This window comes from Schistocerca americana, chromosome 9, assembly GCF_021461395.2.
Source record: "Schistocerca americana isolate TAMUIC-IGC-003095 chromosome 9, iqSchAmer2.1, whole genome shotgun sequence".
Classification (NCBI taxonomy): Eukaryota; Metazoa; Arthropoda; class Insecta; order Orthoptera; family Acrididae; genus Schistocerca; species Schistocerca americana.
Window position 1 is genome coordinate 59,892,660 of NC_060127.1, and position 18,129 is coordinate 59,910,788.

Genomic DNA, 18,129 nt, shown 5'->3' on the forward strand with positions numbered 1-18,129 from the left:
TCATTAGGCATTTCAGTAAATATCAGAAATTACGAGCTCCAAACTGTAATCATATGTCTTCAAGTATGAGTGTGTCGTATTTGTGATGCTTTCTACAAAGAAATGTCAATAGTGAGGTTAATGACCTCTTTTTTTCTCCACCTGTGCCTCTGAAAGGCCCACGCTAATGGCTTTTCCAGGTGACTGTTGTGCAGCTGGTCGCCCACAGCGCATTATGTCAAGGTCACCTACCTTCCTTACCGAAAGATTTACAACAGCAGTTCCTGCTACAGTGACAGTCTGATACCAGTAAAATTTCGCAGGTCGAAAAATTACAGTAGAAGTGTGTAGAAACAAAATCTCATGTATAATAATGTCCAAAATTTCTGTTACCATAGTGGTACTCACATTCACACACACACTCACTCTTCATCACTATCACAACCGCACCTTGACGGCACAATACACATCGTCGTCACAATAATAACATCATAACACTTCAGTCAAGTCTCAAAAACATCGTAGCTTTCTTAAATAATCTCAAAACCTTTAAAAAACGCTCTCTGCTCGTTTCATTAAAGTCATCTACCTCAAACATACTTCAAAAATCATGATCCCATACCAAATACATCATTCAAAGCTCTCACAGAATCACAATGGTTCCGAAAAAATATGAACAGATCACAAAGTACAGACAAAATACAGTTTTTGTAAGTGTTAAGTTATCCGACTGTGCAATTGCATGAACATGTATCACTGACGTGGTAAAAAAAGATGTTTGTTTCTCTGTTAAATAATCAGATAGCTGTGTTACAGAAATATGGTACCGACGTGTAAAGTTGTATAAGCAAACACCATATTAGCTAGGGCTCCTAGCGCTTGCCACACACTTAGTACACAAAGTAAACGTGTACCCCCTGAGGATTAATGTAATTATACTCTCAGGTGTTACAGATTACAGCAATGGAATGAAGTGTATCACTGAAAACCTTCTTTGTTGTTCAAAAATCTTTAAAAAATGTTTAAGCACAAAAAATAATCACTCAGATGGGTGTCCTGTAGCGCTAAAATGCGCGTCTTGCTGTAAGATAATTTCTGCCATTACTTAACGGTAAAAATGTGACAAGTGTCGTAATTATCGTCCTCCGTAAGCAAAGTTCTGCAAATGTCAATGTACTTACCTCATCATAAACAAAAGTGAAATGCTATGCGAATAGATATCGTAGTTATTACATACATTACCTTGACCAAAAAAGTACTGTACTGTAACGTATTGTTGTGTAACGAAAAAATACCTATCTCATTGTAGCTATACCACAAAAGTTACTACTAAAACATGTTTTACTTTCCATAATACTACAGAAAAACTGTGCAGATATAAAACAGATACAGCGCAAAAGCAACAATGTAAATTGTGTCACTCATTAGTAGCATCGAGATATAATCGTGTAGCTGTCAAACAAGCCAAATACTAAGCCATCTGTAACCTCACAGAAAGTACTTTAAAACCAGAATGTATTTTCAAGTAAACCAAAATGTTGCATGAAAATCTCATTAGCAGTATATGTTCCAAATATGTAAGCTTTATAGTCGGTACATAACTGTGCAACTAACAAGCAAGAATGTACACACAATAACACTGTGTCGTCTGTTCACTATAAAATGCATTCGTAATTACATTCTGAATAAGTTCCCTAGGTTCTTGCCTGGATAGTTTTCAAAACATTGTTGCATGTTAACAGTTTCTAAGTGTGACAAAGCGTACAAGTACAAAAAAAAGCAGATTATTTCTCAATAAACGGTTTTACATGTGAAATGTGGTGTAAATCTTTACTCTTCCTAGTACCCTGTAAAGAATACTGAAATTTTTCTCGATGTTGCCTTCTATGTTACTTTTCTCAAGCCCAGCCGATGCGCGTGACAGTGCGTCCGCAACAATGTTCTCCTTGCCAGGAATGTAGACTATTGTGAAGTGGAATTTATGCAGAAACAATGCCCAACGTTTTAACCCGTCATGATTTAATTTTGAAGACATAAGAAATTGTAATGCACGATGATCGCTGTATACTTTTACGTGTTTACCAGAAAGAAATGGCTCGGAGCACTATGCGACTTAACTTCCGAGGTTATCAGTGCCTAGAACTTAGAACTAATTAAACCTAACTAACCTAAGGACATCTCAAACATCAATGTCCGAGGCGGGATTCGAACCTGCGACCGTAGCGGTCACGCGGTTCCAGACTGAAGCGCCTAGAAGCGCACGGCCACACCGGCCGGCACCAGAAAGAAAGAAACGGAATTTGTTAAATGCCCAAACGATAGCTAAAGCTTCTAAATCAGTGACGGAATAATTCTTTTCAGATTTTGTTAGCACGCGGCTAGCAAAAGCAATGGTTTGCTGAACAGTAGTGTCATTTTCTATGGTTTCTGGAAATGAATGGGTACCAAGACCGACTTTAGAAGAATCCGTGCTAAGGCAGAAATCTTGTGACAAATCTGGATGAGCTAGTATTGGCGCGTTAAGTAGCCTTCTTTAAAAGAATTGCATTCCAACTGTGCCTGTACGTTCCAGTTCCAAATAGTATTATTTCCAGTGAGAGAACAAAGTTGCATACTCAGAAAACGACGGTAAAAAATTCACGAGACCTAGAAAACGGCGGACTTTTTTTTTTGTGGATGGAACTGGATTGGCTCTGATTGCTTCTAACTTTTCAGCATCCGGCTGAATGCCTTCATAAGGAATAATGTGTCCCAAAAACTTCGCCTTTGACCTACCTAACTCAGACTTTTCCAAATTAACTGTAATTCCAGATTCTGCAGAAATGCGTAACACACTGTTGAGGATGCTATTATGTTGTTCCTATGAGGCTTTTGCTATTAGAATATCGAACGCATATAAAGTGATATGACATTTTAAGAACTCAGGTAACATGGATTTTAGCCCACGAATGAATGCTGCCGAAGAAATGTTCAAACCAAAAGGAAGTTTACGAAATTGATAACAAACGCCGAAACAAAGAAAAACTGTGTATTTTCTACATTCTGGATGAAGTTCGAGCTGATAAAAGCTGGATCTGAGATCAATAGAGGACAACACTTTTACATCAACAAAATTTTGAAGAAGTTCTTCCAACGTTTGCAGTCTGTCTGTTTCAGGAATGATGATAATAGTGATTTGTCTCGAATCTAAGACAAGCCTGATCGATCCATTTTTCTTCTCAACAACATGTAATAGATTACTGTATGATACTTTCAGAGTGATTGTTAGTGTCAAGTCCCGTCGAAAGCTCCGAACTGTTGTCTAACAAGAGGTAAAACCGATTAATTTCCTCGTCATGGTTTGAGAGCCAATCTTCAAATTTCAAAGCTATTGACTTGCCTTCTTTCTCTAAACTTATTTCAGCATCGTGAAAGTTAAGACTGCTTTGTATTCATTCAAAAAGTCTACTCCAAATATAATCTCTGTCGACAATAATGGAACAATAAGAAAGTTCATAGAAAAACTGTCTCTGACAAGAGAATTGTGACGTGGTTTGTTGCCGTACATCTACGCTGTTTCCAAAGATTGCACCTTGTAATTTAATCTTAGGTAACGGAAGTGTGGGGCAATTGTTCGATTTGTTGCATGTGCTAAAGGCTATATCACTAATTACTGAAATGGGACTGCCAGAGTCAAGTACTGCCGTAAATTTTACGTCATTTACTGTAATGTGAATTACACGATATGCAATATTGTTCTGTTTTACGTCGTGTTCCTGGAGTAAGATGTCCCTAATGTCTTCCATATTTACGTAATTAAGAGGACCACACCCTGCCTATCCAACCCATGTTAATTTAGAGAAGTATTTGACCCATTGATGCAGTACCTTAATATTTTTACTGTATGTTACATGATGCTAATAGAGTCAACTCTATTAAAATCTATTTTATCCATTTTATAGTTTTTAAGAAATACTTTCTTAAATTTATTACCAAAAATATTTTTTCCGCAGAAAATATTTTTTTGTGAACTTCCTAATGGGGGAATATTAATGAATGTACTACCAGAGGTGGCTTTTTATGTTGAAAATTTCATTCATTTATCTATGATAGTTCCTGATATAATGGGGCATATGAACTGAAAATTTTAGTTTGCGGGAAATTAACTTTAAAGAAAAAACTTTTGAAATTTGTTACTTACAGTTAATTAAAACCGTCCTGCTGCATATGATGGCCTTTCTTTGGCCTCTTCCAGCTTCTTTTTCACCTTCCTGGATGTTTGTCTTGCTTTCTTGGCCATATTAGATGCAGACCTGTCTGCATCGGCTATCCTCATTTTATCGCAATGTTGCAGCACAGCGCTCATATTTGCACCATGATTAATTCCCAGCTTTTTCAGCACCCAACAGTTTCCAATATTACCACAATTGAGTGTAATAACAGCATCATGAACTCCTAGTTTCATTGTATGCATGCATACAAATACAGTTTTAGGAAGGCAGTTCCAAATTACGCTGTTGAAACATTCATTTTAGTTCTGTGTCTGCCCATGCAGACATTTCTTTAGAATGCCAGGATGAGCCAAGTCTCTGAAAATAGGTTTAATTGCTGCAATAACAGCAGCACGAAGAGAATGCTGGCGAGAATAAGATTCTCCAGTTGCCTGAGCCCTATTGTATTTGCACCACGAATTTTCTCCTGATCGACACAATCCATGACATGGCTTATCATCAGTAGAGGACTAATGGAAGAATATGGCCCAAACATCTCTCTTCATTGCCTCCTGATTTTCTGTATTTCTCCTAATTGCCTGCCCATAGTATACTTGCAAGTTTTCTATTTCAGTTTTAGTTAACCGACCCTGTCCAGTCAACAATTCTCCATCTTCTAATTTTTTTCCTCTCATATCAACAGTTAGTTTTCTCAGCCATGTTCCCAAACGTTTTTGAACATGGCCTACACATTCTATTTTGTGTTCTTTATGTTCATTGACTTTACAACATTTGCAATATTTAGACATTATCTCCACATCTGACACTTTACCGGTGTCTGCACTCGTGGAAGTCACTACTCCATTCAGAGAAGTATGTCCTCTTTTCTGCCAACTTATATCAAGTGCAACTGCAATACCTGAACATTCATCATTTTCTTCCACTGCTTCCCTAGCAGGCAGTTTCATGCTTTCTTCACTGACCTCACATACAGCTTTCTCTAATATTGCAGTCAGTTTTTCAAATTTATTTGGTGGTTGATGTAAATTCATCACTAAACAAAATGTTCTCCCTGCATCCATGCTCTTGCCAATGGATCATAAGGCATAAAGTAATCTAGTATTGATTTCATAAGGCCCACTTGCATCTGGTCTTGAAGAACTCATAAATGAAATCACAGCTGAGCATTAAGTGTAAATTTAATCCAAAGCAATTGCTAGGCCTTTTCTCCCACTGGCACTCGCACAAATTTTCACACTCTGTGACTCACCACACTGTCTACATTGTATAAATTTAGAAATTACATCTGATAATACAGTAGAGCATCGATTATCCGAAGTAATTGGGGGACATGCGTGTTCGGAAAACTGGTTTGTTCGGATAATCGAACTGTACATGTTTATTTGCCAAAAAGAAGTATGTACAGTAAATTTATTCATAAAAAACAGGCATCGCTTTTAGTATTACAAAGTAACATACAAAGGCAACTTCAGTAGGAATATATAGTAATAATCTCGTACTTGTCCCTCATAGAAAGGACAACACGTTTAGGTTTAAGCATTTTGTATCGTCAAGTTCACTTCTTCATGCAGCAGCACACAAGTGGTCGTAACAGAGAACAGGTGACTGTTTGCACCGTGAGAAGCTCTTCTTGGGGGCGCGCAATCCTTCAAACTGCGTGGAGCAGCACGCCTCAACTCTAAGCTGGCGCAGCTGTTGCTGTGAACAGCTTTGATACTGCCGCTACTTCTACTACCAGTACCAAGCCGACAGAAGTGTGCTGATTGTTGAAACACAGTGACTGGCGGCTTGGCCGGTCAGCAGCGCCTGATGAAGGCCTCATTAGAAGCAATGTTCAGCCAGCGGTGGCCCAGTGCGGCGACTACTGTGGGAAACTTGATTTGGGAGTGAGGGGGATGATGGACAGTAGGGTGGGAGAGTAACAGGTGTGAGCGAGTACACAGTTCAGCTAAGCAGTCTTTCGGTTGACCGACGTTCAGATAATCGACGCTCTACTGTATTCTCAAATTTATAATAATGTTACTGCACCAAGAATAGCCAATACACTCGGGAGTAAAAAATAAAATCCCTAGCGTGCAATGTAGGGGATATAAAGAACTAAAATATATGCAGAAAAGTGGGCGTGGCACATAAACACATGTGGCAGGAAAATGCTCTTTAAATTATTGAAAAAAAAATTTTTTCAGCAAAATCCTTTTCAGAGTACTTAAATAAAACCTTAATCTATCGAAATATAATGAAAACTGAAAATCTATTTTTTTCGATCTCAACCACAGTGTGGTCCCCTTAATAGACACGGCAGCTACATCGTCGGCGTCGTAAGTCTTGGCTGCCACCGGTGTGAGTCATTGTCTACTATCTCTTTGTTGTCGCATGTCGTTATTGGGATTTGGAGATCTAACCTCTACAATTTCAACTTGTCGAGAGGGCCCTGCCCTGTTTGAATCCTGCCAGTTCTGATTAAATTCTGGTCTGTTATTAAGATTATATCGGCTGTCGTCATGTCCGCAGTGATCTGTATGGTTTGTAGACTCCTGCCAAATCATAGGCACAGCAAAAGCCATAGATCGTTTCTTCTTTTTCAGGCACTCTGGCAGTGTAACTGAACATGCGTTGCAACATATATGTGGAGCCCAAGACTTATCCTGGTCCCCTACTTTCATAGCGAAATAATACTGATAGGCAGTCTTTACAAGAGGTGTCAGATAGCGTTTCTGTGAGAAAAATGTTATTTCACCACAAATATAACAAAAGTTATTCACCATATTTACACATTTTCGTGGCGCTTTTACAAATTTTACACCAAAAAAGCACTCGCGAATCAGAAATTTGGCATTAATTTGAGTAGAAAATACATGTTATTCACAGTCACAGCAACAGTATCTATGTTTATGATTTACAAACAGCTGAAGACCGTTTGTATTTTGTTATTTGACAGGCGTGCCAACTCCCAACAAAAATTCCCCCAAATTTAAAATCTTCACTTTAAAAAATGAAATGTCACTTTATCTTCAAAACAAGAGCTAATCTGTCGTTTTTATGGTGATTTTTGAATTCAGCAGATGGAAATACATGTAAATTTACTATTTTTAAGACCGAAACATTTTCATTGTTGCCCAGTGTTATCTCAAGAAGCCAGTGATCGGGAATTTAAAGTAAAACAGTTTATCGTCTTTTCGAATGGATTCGATGCGGATTTTGCTGTAAAGATTAACAGGGGTGTATTACGGAAGATAAACATGAAACATAACACTGCTCGCACCCCACTCACACCCGGAACATACACTTCCCCTACAGCCAGGAAATAGCGGATTACCTATTGGGCATAAATTACACAGGATACCTTTCTATGGTAACATTTCAAGCAGAATCGGCAAATGCTTAAGTTCTAAGGGAATAAATCCGGCTTTTTATATTCCTAAAAACAATGGACAGAAGGTCAGGCGCAAGAAGGCTGCAACACGGAATAGTTTCAAGTCGTCAGGGATTTATAGTATCACCTGTGATGATTGTGATGCGGAGTACATAAGCCAGACAGGAAGAAGTTTTGAGACCCTCTTTAAGGAGCACATCAGCGACCCAAGCTCAAAATTGGCCGTAGGTGTGCATTCGCGGGAAACGGGTCACCATATCACTGGTATCCATAACAACATGCGGGTGTTACACTTGAAAAGTAAGGGCAACACGTTAATGTTTTGGAAGAGGTTGAAATCTTCAGAGTTCTGAAGAAATCCCCTCACTCTTCACTTAATGCCCAGAGCGATCTGAGGCACAAGGGTCTTTTAGAAAATTTTGATTACTTAAACAGGTAGCCTTACCCCTATAGCTTACTTGTTAGTAGATTCTGTCCAATATATTTTTATGCATACTCTGGGCCTTACGCATTCAGAACCGCCACATTTATTATTCTTATGGTTTTAACTAACTGCCCATTTATTATATAGACCACTTAGTATGGTATTAGACTTTAAAAAAAAAAAAACACAAGGAATTGTTTATCAAATGTTCAGCACCCCCCACTCCTCACACCTTGTACACTTCATCCGGCGATTCTCGCGCCACTGCGTGAGTGCTTTCCGGGTTTCGGCCAGTCAGTCAGGCCGTGTCTGCTGCCGCGCGGCTCCTCTCAACTTGCACGGGATGTTCTGATATGTTTACATGGCCCTAATTCCGCTGTTTGTTCATGCTAAGGTTCCGGTGTTCGTTGTTTGTGTTTAGGGGAGTCTTATCAGCATCGTATTTTATTTTCTAGGTCATTGCCGCTCCCACCATTTAAAAAAAATTTTTAAAAAGATTTTGAAATTTTAACTACCGCTTCCATCAGATGACGGTATACTGGGCGTGAATGGTTGGGAGTGGCTACAGGGAATGTTCAACGTTACTATGTTATAAACAGCGTAAGTGAGTACTTCTTGTTGCATTCAAAAAACTGGCTATTTAAAAGTTTAATTACACCTCAGAATTGGGGGATCAAATAGTTTATATGAGCCCATATTATTTTTTGTACAGATTGCCTGAGGATGCACCAACAAGAGGTGCGAAACCGGTCACAGATTTAATACAAATCATCCATACAGCCAGTGCGGAATTTTCTTTGAGAAAATGTTACAGTTTTGGCTGTGGTTGCCCACCCTACAAAACAACACGAACTCGATTTACTCAAAACGATAGCAATTAATAACGAGTATAAACCTAACATAGTAGATGACCTCCTTCAAAAGAAAACTACTAAATGAGTTACTACGCTCGACACCTCTATTATTGGGTCAAACCCAAAAAAATATTTCTCCATTCCTTTCGTGGGGCCCATCTCCTATCAGATCCAACGCCTTCTTCGAAATAAATACGATCGCAATGTTGCTTTTTCTACCAACAACAATTTGGAAAGAAAAAAAAAACCACTTCATTCATAATTTACAATCTATTCGTTCCCCTTTAGAAAATTCTGACATTACAAAATTGTCTGCGATACCTGCTCTTCTTACTATATAGGACAAACAGGATGTGCCTTTACAACCAGATATAATGAACACATATTAAGAAAAAAATGGCACCAGCCCCCAGAATTCTTCCTCTGCCGACCATCAGATTACAGGTCATGCACCTAAAGCTATTTGCGGTAGCAACATTTTGCATATCGAAAAGAAAGGGCGTAGATTAGATATTCTAGAAGAATTACAGATTTTCAAACATCTTTCTAGAAACAATAGCCTCATTCTCAATTAACAGCTGCAGCTACGTAATAAAAATTTCTTCAACGAAATAAAGTCGTTACTTGACATTTGATTTCGGGTCTCCTTATGCATTTTCATGATTTTAATTATTGTTGCCATATCCCATGTAATATTGCTTTCTACAAGCTGTCATTCAGCCCACTCTGTATTTTTCATAATAACGTTTTATGTTTTATATTGAGCTTCTAAGCTCTGATTCAGACAAAATGTTACGTTGTTTGCCGCTGTCAAACAAATGTAGATTTTCATTATGTACTGAACATTATTCATTATAATTTTATCTGCCTACACTTGAATGGGTAGTGGCCTAATCGTGCCTACGGCCACTAGATGGCACGCTCGTTGCAATGCCACACAATTGTTAACGCGGGCACCTCAGTCTGTTGCATCCTGTGGCCGTACAGGTATGAGCAGCCCATAGAGGCTCGCCTTCGTTTATTTTATCTTAAATATTTTGTGACTAAAGCTGTGTTAATTACTTTATATGTGACATGTAAGTACTGGTTATGTCTTTTACTATTTATCACTCTTCATATAAAAAGTCTTACCCTATAACTCTGTGACTATGTTATAGGCCACTTTAATCATTTTCAATTCTGATGAAGGCACTCCTAGTAGTGTCGAAACCAGGTTAATTATGTTAAATAGTGACCGAGGGCTTATTTCTTGTAATTGTCATTCATTAGTTCTTTTAACAGTTCCACCTACTCCTCTGTCATGTGGGCCAACTTCCGACGGCTCTCTGGAACCAAGATCCATTCGCCAATTTCTGGCCCGACACTAGCAGGTGATGTTATCATGGACCCTATTGCTATCTCCAACACCTTGGGCCGCCATTTTGCGGAAGTTTGGGGCTCTTCCCACTATCCGCCTGCTTTCCTCCATCGGAAATGGACAGAGGCGGTTTGGGCAATACCCTTCTCTTCTCCAAATCATGAGTGCTACAATGCTGCCTTTACTATGAGGGAGCTAGATCATGCTCTCAGTTCATTCTGATCCTCCTCTGATGCACGCGAAATCTTGAGCAGAGGCGCGAAATTGCGATTGAGCGCCGAGTGATAGTGCGGATAGGAGTGATAGGGCAGGTGCGTCGCACGAGATGTGCGTGGGGTGGCAGGACGGTTAGGCGTATACATGGCCCGGCTTGGTTGATGCACTGGTTGGGGTGGGAAGAGGCTGGTGCCGGCCCACCGCGGTTCCCAATCTTGGCCGCTAGATGGCTGTTGTCCAGTGTGCTGTCCACAATATGCATGTGCTCGGCCTCTACTGCCCAACTCACAGGATTGCCAACTTCAGCGGTATTAGGCACTGTGCTGCGCGGACGGAGGTGGCGGTGCCGAATAATGGTGTATGCCTGGTCTGCCAGCCGTAGTTTATCCTCAAGTGATGTTGCGGTACTTGGGAGCAAATGTAATTATAGTTCTTGCAGCACTTTCACCACGCACAAAGCTCAGAGCACCAAGTTCAGCAAGATCTCGGTACTGACCCGCGCACGCAATTGTCGTGACAGCTGTGAAGGGGTTCTGACAGCTAAAGCCTTGTCATAAATAATGTTGTGAATCGTACCTGCTGGCGGACGAGAAAGGCGTTCGATGAGTAATGCTCGGGCAGAGGCATATTTGTTGCTCTTGGGTGGGTTCAGCAACAAGGCACTGATCAGATCAGGATGGTCATGCAGGTGGTTCAAAACGAGTGCTGTCATCCGCAATTCCGTGTATGTCCAATGTGTTGTCCACCAAGGTAAACCACGTCACTGGGTTGTCTGGTTGTAATGGCAGCAACTTCGGAAAATGACCAGGGACCAGTGCTTGCAGGGTTGTAGGAAAGGCACGGATCGTACGGGGATTCTGCGCAATGTTCACTGATGCAAACTGTGCCTCAGTGACGGGTAATGTGTTGCGTTTGACGTCCGTTTGCTGTGAAGGCGAGACGTGGTATCCAGTCCTTCTAGGCAGGAAATCTGTAAGGCCACACGACGTAGAAGTGTGGGAAAATATGTTAAATTTTTGCTTCCAGACTGGAGATAACTTTTTCTGCTCTTTTAAAAATTTCGTCTTGCTATTGGTCTGTCTAACCAACACACAAACTATGGAATTTTACACTGAACTCTTCTTCATACTGGTGGGAGGCTTGAGTAACAGATGCTGGCATTTTTAGCACACATTCAATTGGCTGAAGGGTTTAGCACCATGCAGGCTTCTTCATTACAAGTGACCACCTGCTGCCTCCTCTCCAAGATTTTTCACCTGACCACAGTGTCTGAGAAGGTTTAGAAAATTTTTCATGGGTAGTGGGCTACAGTCTGACAATGTGGCAAGGAATGTGTTCTGCTCTTGAGTGCATTTAGAGTCAAACATTTTAGTTGGATTCCAATCGGTCATTTTGTTTCATAACATGGGTAATTTGTGCAGTAACCAAATTCAGTTTTCATGGGAACTGTGTAGTTAAAATTTGCCTACGTGAATGCTATTGACTTTTAACTCAGTCATTTTGATGGGTAGCTTGCTCTCATTTTCCACTCATGTTAAGATGTTACGATTGTGCTCTACAGATTTCTTGAACAGAATTAATGTTCATAACAAACATTTGACCACAACTAATTTCAATTTGTAAAAATTATTACAATTTTCTCAATATGGTGAAAATATCTTCTACTGAACTCCTTTCTCACATGTAGCAAGTGTTCATAAGAGTATCTGTGTCCTATCCTTCTGATGACACAATCCTCTGCTGAGAGAATTATGTTGAGAGGGTATGCTAATAAACCGACACCTGTGAGGAACTGTGTTATTAAGATAATTGTTGCTTTATTCATTAATTGATAATTCATCATGTCAATGAATTTCCTTGTCACCAAGTATAGTTTGTTGGTCTTTTTGTGCACATGTATTCCATCAGTCCTTTCCACGCCCTATGATTGTTGAGAATAGCTGACATGGTTGAGAAATGTCTTTTTTATATTATTAATATTATTCATTCCCTGTTGTGTTGAAGTTGGTTAGTCAGATTTCACTGCACATTATGGATAAATTGTGGACCAAATGCCATTAAATTCTCTTACTGACTTCAGGCAACACTGCACTCGGACAGGCATTGCCTTCTCTTGATATAAAGTACAGCAGCTTCACAAAACCTAAGTTATATTACAAAAGATGTATACTGTATTTAAATACAAAAAAAGCTAAGAATTAAACATAATCAGATAATAGGTAGCATAAATATGTTATGTAACATAACTTTAATTGAAAGAACAATAGGCATCTTTTTACTACAAATAATAGATGATGAAATAAATACATGGAGCACAATTATCATAATAAGGAATAGACAGAGTGACATGTAGTACAGGATTTGAGAATATACTATGCACAGACCTATAGTGTGCAGAAGAAAATTTTTTTGGGTATATGTAGATTAGAATAAGAAAAAAAAGTTGTCTTCAGAAGTTGCACACAATGTATTATGCTGTGGCACTTATTCCACCACCCAATTTGATTGTACCAGAGTACAGTACTAATTTGCAAAATAATTTTTATTTTATGAAAACATTTAATTACATATAATGTTAAATCAACTTTTATGAATGTTCCTTTGGAGGAAGTCAAATACAATTATTTGTTTGATTAAGTATAAAAGAAACATTGAAGAAATTGGTTACAGATTTCAGTTATAATCAAAGATTACAAAGTGTATTATAGACAATGAACCAAACACTACATTTACCTTGAAAACCAAAAGGCAATGCATCTGCAGTCTACAGTACAGAATGAATGAAATTAAAACAGTAACTCTAAAAAGGAATTTAATGGCATCATGGTACAAAATGTACCTATTGCTGAGCGTTTACTCAATGATTGCAATCTGACTTCAGTCTGACTGCCAAGCCTGTCGATTGACAGGACGCAAAAATTTCAGTACATTTCCGATTCCATTATTTGATGCAGCAAAATTTGTCGTGCTTTTAAATATGAAATCACATGTATTGACACACGATCAGTCTTTACTGAGTTCTGAGCAACACGTTTCTCTCAAACAGCCATAAAAATGGCTGGAATTCTGAAAAATGGCACAGTTCATGCAGCTGTCAGTCAAAGTATTAAAATTTCAGTTGATTAAATGAACAAAAAATAAATTTGTCAGAAAATTCCCTTTATGTATATATCTCAGATAAATGTACCTCCAAACAGATTAAAAAAAAAAAAAAAAAATACCACATGTAAAAAAATTAACTAACTGTAATGTCACATTACATTTACACTGTGTTTCTTGGATTATGGAGGTAAAACAGAATAGAAAAATTTCAGAGCAGAATTATTGCACAGGGCAGTACCAATTTCCAGTTTATTAATTTATTCAAATTGTGAACTGGTTTCCTGTTCATGTAGTACTACTTTGGAGCCCTGCTTGTATTTAATGAAGCAGAAAAATTACAAGTAATAACATGGTCAACAGACATTAATATTTTCTCAGGGTCTTCACTGACAGAGTGAGAACAGCATACCAAAAATGTATTCATACATTTCTGGAAAAAAGAAATCAACAAAATTCTTTATTTTAGAAATAAGAAAAGAAATGGAAAAAATAATGAATTACAGCTGTCAGAAACACTTTTAAGTAACGAGGAATTACATTGATGGAAGAAAGTGGCAACTTGGATAGAAGGGACATAAATACTTGAAATATAGATACTGACACAGCAACACAAGCAAATAAAGTTGTTAAGTAATGTTGAGAAAATACGACAAATGTGAAAAGTGTGTAGATGATGATAAATTCAACATCTGAAATTGGATTATAACATTTTCATGAATTTGCAGATGTAATGGCCCAAGGTCATAAATACTCTATGAGGACTATTATCAATAACATGACATCAATCTTCAATGATATAGGTTACTAGCTACTCTTAAGTTCTATCACAGTTTTTCAGATCAGACAATGTGAGATTATAAGACATACAGGAAACCACCACAGAGTGCACAACAGACCTGTCTCCACACCTTAGCACAAATCCCCCGTCCCCCTCTCCTGGATTGTTTCACAGGGCAAAAACAATTTCCAAACATTTATTTATTTGTTCAAAATGGGTGCCAATTTCCTGTTCATGTAGCAGTATTTTGAAGCCCTGCTTCTGCTTAAGGAGAGCCAATTATTTGGCAAGAAATATTTTATTTCCTCACCAATTAGTGACTAGCTGCAGTAGAGCACCGTCACTGAAATCAAAGTTCAATTTGATTCTGCCCCCCATTGGTAACATCAGAAATGATCCAGCAGATAGTAGATGCTGCTCCGGGATCGGTGCAGGTTAGTGTCGCCCAGCCAGGAGAACTGAGTATTCGGAGAGCAGGATTTTATTTTCTTACCGGCCAGTGACTATCGACAGTGAAATGCAGCTGGTGAAATCAGAGTCTTATTCTGTACTCCCCCCTGGCAGCATCAGAGATGAACTGGCTGACAGTAGCCATGGCTTCAGGGTCGGTGCGGACGGCAACAGCCCAGCCAGGAGTGCCCATCACTTCGGCATACCTCTGCTCGATGAATGGCACTGTCATCTGCAGCAGCGTCAGGCAGGAGTGTTTCACGCCTAGCACTGCGGTCCGTGCAGCGTTGCCTACCGTCAGCCTCTGACACAGCTCCAGTTCACAGCGCCTCTTCAGGCCCATCAGATCATACCTGTAACCCAATGGGCAGTCCAAGTTTCTTGATATGTTCAAGCCATGCATCAACAAAAGAAATATAATAATCACTTCTAATTTATGTTGGTCTGTCACACTAATTGCACGTTATGTTGATAATTGTCCCATTAGGTGCATCTATGTGCAACTGAATGAAGCAAGTATTATGATACCATATGCACTTCACTTATATTGAAAGTAGTCTGAAATATACACACACAAATATTCAGATATAGGAGGCCACTAGTAATGCCTTTAAAAAAATTAAAGTGAAATGTGTGTGCCACGATAAAATTGGTTTTATTCAGTTGCACACACATGGACCTTATGTGACATTATCAGCATAATACTAATGACCACCTCGAAAAATTAATAGTTAAGTAATTAATTTTTTGATTATTTGTATGTTCCTGTCTGAAGCACAGGTAGATTGCACACACAGTAACTTGCCCTTTAACTGCATAGTTGGCACAGTTGAAAAGGGGTCACTACTGATAGTGGTGGGGGTTCAATTGTGAATGAAACCGTTCAGTAGAGGAGTGCAGTTCGATAGCTGTAGCCTACGCACAAATGTATTTTTTGCATGACTCTCAAGCTGCAGTCAGATTGTCACCAAATGACTATATTAACAGCATTACTACATTAACTGCACTACCCACACCTTTCACTAGCCAACATATTTTAATGTATAACAATTTTTTGAGGTTCTTTATTGAGATTGTTAATTCGCTTGTACTTTTAGCACCGGTTTTGTAATAACCTCTGTCAACTGGTGGTCAGGTTACATAACTGACAGTCATAATAGGCCTTTAACAAAATCCATGCACACTACATGTTAAGCGTTCGGTTATGATAATTTATATGTTTTCCCAATACACAAGAAATTTAAATCTTCATCACTTTCATGTGATTATTTCATGTTGCTAGTTTCACTATATTTTAATTGCTTTAGCAAGTAGTTGCAGAAAAATGTGTGTAATCTGGCTCTAATTTGTCTACAGTACGATGTATATTTGGGAATTATTTGTACTGTTACCTTTCCTAAGTTATGAAGTTTCCTCTGGATGTACGATGTATATTGCTACTTATCCACATCTTGCATTTTAGATTAATTGTCATCACCTACTTTGGATATATGGGTATTTTCAAAATCAGTTTTTATGTTATAAGGGGTCCCACTGCTGCTATAAGACATGTAATAAAATTATCTCCTTCTTATGAGTATCCAAAACAGTTAGCTTGACAGTTTCCATTTCTGTTGTATCAACTGTAAATGTATGAATGATGGATTCTGACCCAGTGCTTGTACAAAAGTGTATAATCAGAGTGTGATGTATTTTTAAGGGACAAAGCTTTTATACTTTAAAGAGAACACTGTTTCCTTATACCCAAGTTCTGTTTGTATCATATGAAGAAATTTTTTCTATAAATAATAGGTGTGATAGTGGAGGTTTCTACTAGGCTAGCGTATTTCGGCACTTGTGTCTCTAGCCAACATATCACTAATTCTTTGCAATTTGTAACAGTAGTTCTTACTCATGAGTGCCCAAATGATCTCTGCATGCACAATGCGCTTTTAAATCATTCTGCTTTTCATAATTACGATGATTTTTGTAATTAAGCCTCAGCTATAGTTATAATTTGTTAACATGTCCTAACAGGGTGAAGTAGATGTGTGTATCACGTTGTTAAATACGATAAAAAATTGTTAGTCTGCACCTAACCAAAAAAAAAAAAAAAAAAAAAAAAAAAAAAATGTGTTTCATGACATTTTGACCTGTTAAATTGTGACATTTATTGAACAATTACCACTATTTATGTATCTGACGTCTTGGTTTCAACGTAATATTTTACGTAAATTAAGAACTTTGTACCTCTGACTTCCCACGCCAGATGGTGGTTACTGCGCTATAAGAAATTCTGTTATATTTGATGTCAAGTTATTTGTATTTTTTTTTTTTTTACTAGTCCTGTAATCTGACACTTTATAATTTTACCTTTTGATTTTATTCTTACATGTTTTTTTAAGATGTTTTGAAAATAACAGACCAGTGTATGTTGGCAAGATGTGCATTTCCCCCTTCCTTTTTGCTATGCAGTTTTAACGTATAATTTTAAATTTGAAACATTCAATTAATGATTTGAAAGTGCGCATTTCGTATTTTGTGGTAATTTCTTGCCAAATAAAGTAATGTTAAGTCTTCACGTGACATGCCACACAGAAGGTGTTCCAACCCCCATCACACCGAGGTGTGCTGTATAGGTGAATGTAAACAGCAGCTTCAGTTATTGTTATTGTTTCATAGCTTCAGTTACTGCTAATAACTACACATGAGTGCCTACAAGCTTTAATTTGTATGCCTAAGGTATGTTCTTGCCAACAGTTGGTTTATACTCAAGTGTATTTGTGGTCTTTCTTCTTACTCACTTATCACTATGTGAAATTTTTAACTTCCAGCACTGAAGATGATCATTATGTGATCGAAAATCGATTTTACTGTTAATAAATCATCAAAATTACGCCCAACTCTGACCTTCCTTCTAATTGTACTTATCTACAGAAGACTAATAATTCTATAAACAAGGATGTTCAAAGCCAATGGCTTCCCATTACAGTACCAAATAAATAGTCACATTAACAAAGGATCAACAAAAGTGAACCAAGGTCAACCACCTGCAACCTGAAAGAAATCTCATAAAATGAAAAAGGCATAAAAAACTTGGCATAGGGGGCAACACACTAACTACGATATTGAAAATGTAAATACAGAACAGGGGTCACTTGGAAACAGCCTCTGACAATGTGTTTGGCAACATCCCCCCCCCCCCCCCCAAAATAAATGTTTCTTCTCCATTTTCTATATGATTCTGAAGTATTGACATGTTGGGAAGCACTTGTAGCTATGTTTCCCCTTCTTCATTCTCTTGAGTGGAATAGCTAGTGGTTCCTGCAATCCTCTCAGGCACATAACTGTTGTTGAGATTTTTTGCTTCCTCATCTACCTCTTCTGACAAAAACTGAATGGCACT

At 38.3% G+C, this 18,129-nt stretch overlaps 1 protein-coding gene across 2 annotated transcripts in view; it reads right to left on the bottom strand.

The window, feature by feature from the left end:
* Window positions 1-12,685: 12,685 nt before the first annotated feature.
* The window catches only part of LOC124551135 (speckle-type POZ protein-like), an 84,150-nt gene continuing 78,706 nt past the window's right edge, over window positions 12,686-18,129 (bottom strand). For both annotated transcript variants that reach the window (XM_047126097.1, XM_047126098.1), the window contains exon 4: window positions 12,686-15,097. In XM_047126097.1, the coding sequence (XP_046982053.1) occupies window positions 14,827-15,097 (271 nt within the window). In that variant the 3' untranslated portion in view covers window positions 12,686-14,826. The remainder of the gene's footprint in view (window positions 15,098-18,129) is intronic.